The sequence below is a fragment of the Otolemur garnettii genome, unplaced genomic scaffold (assembly GCF_000181295.1).
Source record: "Otolemur garnettii isolate 467f Iridium unplaced genomic scaffold, OtoGar3 scaffold00039, whole genome shotgun sequence".
NCBI classification, from domain to species: domain Eukaryota; kingdom Metazoa; phylum Chordata; class Mammalia; order Primates; family Galagidae; genus Otolemur; species Otolemur garnettii.
Window position 1 is genome coordinate 2,571,691 of NW_003852434.1, and position 5,160 is coordinate 2,576,850.

The 5,160-nt window shown below is 46.3% G+C and overlaps 1 protein-coding gene across 1 annotated transcript in view; it reads right to left on the reverse strand.

Annotated features, from left to right (window-relative positions):
* Nucleotides 1-5,154, reverse strand: part of PKD2 (polycystin 2, transient receptor potential cation channel) — a 51,905-nt gene extending 46,751 nt beyond the window's left edge. Inside the window, exon 1 of the mRNA XM_012805326.2 lies at nucleotides 4,673-5,154. Within this exon, the coding sequence (XP_012660780.1) occupies nucleotides 4,673-5,102 (430 nt within the window). The 5' untranslated portion in view covers nucleotides 5,103-5,154. The remainder of the gene's footprint in view (nucleotides 1-4,672) is intronic.
* Nucleotides 5,155-5,160: the final 6 nt, after the last annotated feature.

A 5,160-nucleotide genomic window follows, 5' to 3' on the forward strand; every position in this document is an offset into this window, starting at 1 on the left:
AGCCATCATTGTTGTTCGGCGGGCCTGAGCTGGGGATTCGAACCTGCCTCCTTAGGTGTATGTGGCTGGCGCCTTAGCCGCTTGAGCCACTGGCGCCGAGCCTCAAAGCCAATCTTGATTCATCTAAATCCTCACTCATTCCTCCCCAATTATCTGGAAACTGATCCCAGCTATTGTTATCATTTCATCTGTAAATATTTCGGTTCCATAGTCAGAAGGATCAGTGTGGATCTTCTGCTTCACACTAACTGTGCCCCATCTGAAACACACCTCACCTCCTGTGGCTTATTGATCATAATATGGTACAACATAGGACTTTGGAGTCAAATTATATTCACCAGAAGGCTTAACCACTTATGGGCTGTAGATCTTACCTAATGTCATGAGCTTCTATTTCCTCATCTGAAAATGGGGGTAAGAATACCTCTTTGTCAGATTGTCCAAAGAATTAGAAATACTTTGTATAAAGCACTTAGAGTGCTTGGAAGAGGCCTGTCTGTAACCTCAGAAACAAGCCCAAATCTGTAAAATGTCCTTTCTGGCATCTAGGTGCTCTGGATTTCAGAACGATGTAAATAAAGGCTTAAATCCATTTCTTGTGAATAGGCGTTATAGCATTTCTAGAAGAAAATACCTCTCTTGCACTAAAACACACGTGGGCCTTGTTTGGAACAATGAATATGATCCTTCCTAATATTCATCTGAATTGCAGGGGGACCCTAAGAAAGGGAGGTGCATTTTTACAACTATGGTCTATAGAATGACCAGTCACTACCTTCCATGATATTGACTTTTGAATTCTTGGTCACTCATCTCCTCTGGTGTAGACAATATCTGCGACAGCTAATTGTCAGTCCCACCTGCAAGTACACAGCTCACACCTGCATGCCTCCAAAAATTTTTCTTTTTCTTTCTTTAGAATCCTATTGCTGGTTTGGCTTAATGGTGCCAAGTCAGAAATGTGGAGTTCTTCTCGAATAGTCCTCCTCTGATTCCTCCACCACAATTCAGACGGTTTCTGCCCTGCTTCACCTTACTCCCTTCCTAGCTCTTATGCCTGGCTGCAGCCCTCGTCACCTCTGCCACTCTCTGTTGGCTCTTTCCTGATCTGGTCTCTCAGCCACCAGCGCTTTCCACCTCAGCCTATCATCCTCCATATTTTTGCAAGAGTCCTGTTCAGACTGACATGTGATCATACTGGATCCCTGTTTGAAGTGCCCACTGGTTCCAGGTGTCTTCAGGACAAAGTACAAATTCTCTGGTTGGCTTATAGGGCTCTTTGGTATTGCTCCTGCTATTTCTCCCTCCTTGAATTCCCCCCTCATTCTTAAAGATGCAGCCCAAGTTTCACTCCCTCTGGAGGCCTTCTCTGACCTCTTCAGGTAGAGATCATCTTCTTCTCTTTGGGTCCCTCGCATTCCTGGGACTGGCATTGTAATTACTTACATGCACCTCCGTTTCCCCCACTAACCTCTGAGCTCCTTACAGGTGGGGCCTTGTGTTACTCACCCCTCTGTCCTTAGTACCTATCACGAAGGAGATTCTCAATGAATGTTTGTTGATGGCATGAATTGTCACCAACATAACCTTATTATAAACCCCACAAGGTAGCAATTCTCCCTCAAAAAAACACAGTAAAAACACTACTGGTTTGTTCAAAATTATGATGCCAATAAAAAAGGAAAAAGGAGGAAGTGATGGACAAAAGTTTGTATTTCAAATAAAGGGAAAGTTGCAATAGACAAAAGATGGGAAAGAACCCACATGTCCATGAACTGATGGATAAACAAAACGTGACATATATGAATAGACACAGTGGAACACCATCCAGTCATAAAAAGTGAAGTTCAGGTGCCTGCCACAACATGGAAGAAACTTGAAAAGTTATGGTAAGTGAACGAGCCAGACACAAATGGGCCAGCATAATCTGATTTCACTTCTGTCAGGTACCTAGAACGGGGAAATTCATAGAGACAGAAAGTAGAATAGCAGGGCTGGGGTGAGGGGGGGATGGGGAAGTGGGGAGTATTGTTTAATGAACACAGAGTTTCCATTTGGAGTGATGAAAAAGTTCTGGAAGTAAATCATAAAAAGTTAAGGACATTGATATAAAATAGTGAAGATACTTGAAGGCCCTAAATTATAAACTTAAAACAGTCAATTTTATGTTACGTATATTTTACCATGATTATTTAAAAAAGGAAAGCTCTCCCACTACCGAGATCAATTAGAACTCTGAATACACGGGGCTGTGGTGATATGATTTATCCTGAAAGTCCCGATGAATAAATGTTTACAAACTAAGAATATGAAAAATTGCCGGTTAAAGTTAGGTTTGGGCACTACAGGTATACAGCATTGTGGGTGTGTAAGCACTCTGGGCACAGATAGCCTGAAATTACATCCGGATTAATGCATTTAATAGTCATGGCCCTGGGCAAGTAATTTAACACCTAGAAGCTTTAGCTCCCTCATCAGAAAAAGGGATGATCAGAGTTCTTCCTCACAGGTCGTGGTGAGGATAAAGCGAACCTGTGGACATAGGAGGTTGACACAGTGCCTGGCATACAGTGAGCAATCCATTATTACTCATTATTTAACAGTCTAGGGCAGCGGTTCTCAACCTGCACACTCCTGACATTTGGTTCAGATAATGCTTTGTAGTATGTGTGGAGAGGGGGTGTCTGTGCACTGCAGAACATCTAGTAGCATCCTTAATTAATTTAGAAATGGGGGTCTCACTTTGTTGCCCAGGATGGGGTGCAGTGTCATCATTATAGCTCACTGCAGCCTTGAACACACAGGCTGGGTGATCCTCCTGTTTTTAGCCTCCTGAGTAGTTGGGACTATAGGTGTCCCCACCATGTCTGGCTAATTTTTAAATCTTTTTGTAGATGTCCTCAAACCCCTGACTTCCAGTAAGTCCCCTGCCTTGGCCTCCCAAAGTGCTGGGATTACAGGTGTGAGCCAATACACCCAGCTAGTAGCATCTTTGACCACAAGTCAAAAGATGCCCAAAGAAAAATAAGTCATTTTGTCAAAAACGTACCTGCACCTTAATGTTTACTGACTTCCAATTCATTGTCTCAAAGATGTGGGACTGAACTAAGTGCCCTTCAGTCCAGGAGTGGATAAGAGAAATGTGGCATATAGATTCCCCAGAGTGCTACTCAGCCATGAGGAATGAAACATCGACTGGATCAACTGGATGGCACTGGAGACCATTATCCTAAGTAAGTATCTTAGTAACGGAAAACCAAACACCGTGTATTCTCCCTAATAAGTGGTAGCTAAATGACGGGTTTACACAGGGACAAAGAGGTATAATGGATACTGAAAACCAAGAAGGGGAAGGGAGGTGCTGGTACAAACTTACCTAGAGGGTACAATGGACACTATTCTGGTGATGGACACACCAAGAGTCCCGACTTAAGGTATCTATGTGACAAAAACATTTTGAAATAAAAAACCTAGGTATTCCGATTATCTCTTTTCTTTTTTAATAGATGCAAAAATCTAATGTCAACTGAGACATTAAACTGTTCAGCATCTTACAGGCCAATCCATGAATACTGGAACTGGAATTTGACGGTAAGCCTGACTGAGTCTTCTTAATCTTAAGGTTGCTATAACAAAACCCGGATAATTTCTGGATAAGATTTTAAACACTGGCAGAAAGGGAAGGGCAGGGAAAATTCAAAAAAAATTGAGAATGGAAACTCTTAAAAACGGAGATTAAAATAATATAGAGGGTAAGAGCACATGCAACACTTTTGTCAGTGCTGACAACATTTTGTACCAACAGGCTCAAGGTGTTCTCTTAGGTGTGTTCTCAAGGTGGTCTGACCAATTTGATAATTCCTCCCTTGGCTTTTGAGACTAGAGCGGGTGAAACTCTGACACACTTATCAGGTGGTATTCCGTGACTTCATCATTTTGTTGGAATTTCAAAGAGCATTGATTTAGTTCTTTAAAAACATACTTCCCAGGTTTTTGAAAACAATGAAATCTCTTTTTTTTTGCAACTGTTTTAGAAAAAATGTCTAGAATTAGAAAACACCAAGTAACTAAATAGACATTATTTTATTCTATTCATGGTGTTCTCAACAGGTCCCCTACCCCCGACAACCACAGACAACATCACCAAACAAGTCATCAGTAATGCCTAAAGGCCACCCTCCCGTAATTTGGGTAACACCATACTAGACTGCTGCCCGCTTCAAACCCAGACAAGGGGGCAATGGAGCTTCAAGACCAGACCATGGAGGACAGCATAACGTTTTCGTTGTGATTTTGTGACATTAGCAAAATGTCACCACAAAGACATAGCTGCAGCCACCATCAGTTATATAAAAGTGACATTCATTTCTCTCCCACAATGAAAAACACCAACCTAGATGTCCCCTTTCACTCTTATTCACTTATTTTCATAAGTAAACAGTAATATGTTGACACATCCTAAAGAGGGGAGCATCCAATCAATCAGCACCAAGGGCGCAAAGAAATTCCGCGCTGGGTACCGGAAACGAGAGGGGTGAGCAGAGGTGGGGACCGGCGCTTCCCAGGGAGGAGGGTGCGAGGTGGGGCCCCGGGCAGCGGCCGCGGAGGGGGATGGCTCGGCCGGTGCCCCAGGTCCGGTTTGGGCATCAGCCGCTGCGGGTCCCGCTCTTACCTCGCAACCCGCGAACCAGCCTCTCGGCCCACGCCACTCGGGGCGGCTGTCCGTCCAGGGGGAGGTGGCGACGCAGCGGGTCCCCGCCGCCGGCCGGGCCGGCGCACGGCGGGTCCTGGTCCTCTCGCCGGCGCCTCCTCCCGCCCGGGTGGCCCGCGCCGTGGTAGCCTCCCAGGCCCCGCGCGCCCGCGGAGCTCACGCCCGAGGACGCGGCCGATCTCCGGCTGCCCGGGCGCCACTCCACGTCCATCTCCACCACCATTCCCCCTTCTTCCCCTTCCACCTCTTCTTCCTCCTCCTCCTCCTCGGCCTCGAAGCCCGGGTTGTCCCGACTCCACGCCTGCCTGGAGCACGACGAGAGCGGAGGCGAAGGGGAGGCCGAGGCCCCGGCCGGGGGGTCGCGCGCGGCCGCCTGCCGGATGCGCTCCATCTCGATCTCCAGGCCCCTCTGCTCGCGGAGGCCGCCCGCGGCGGCCAGCCCGGCGCCC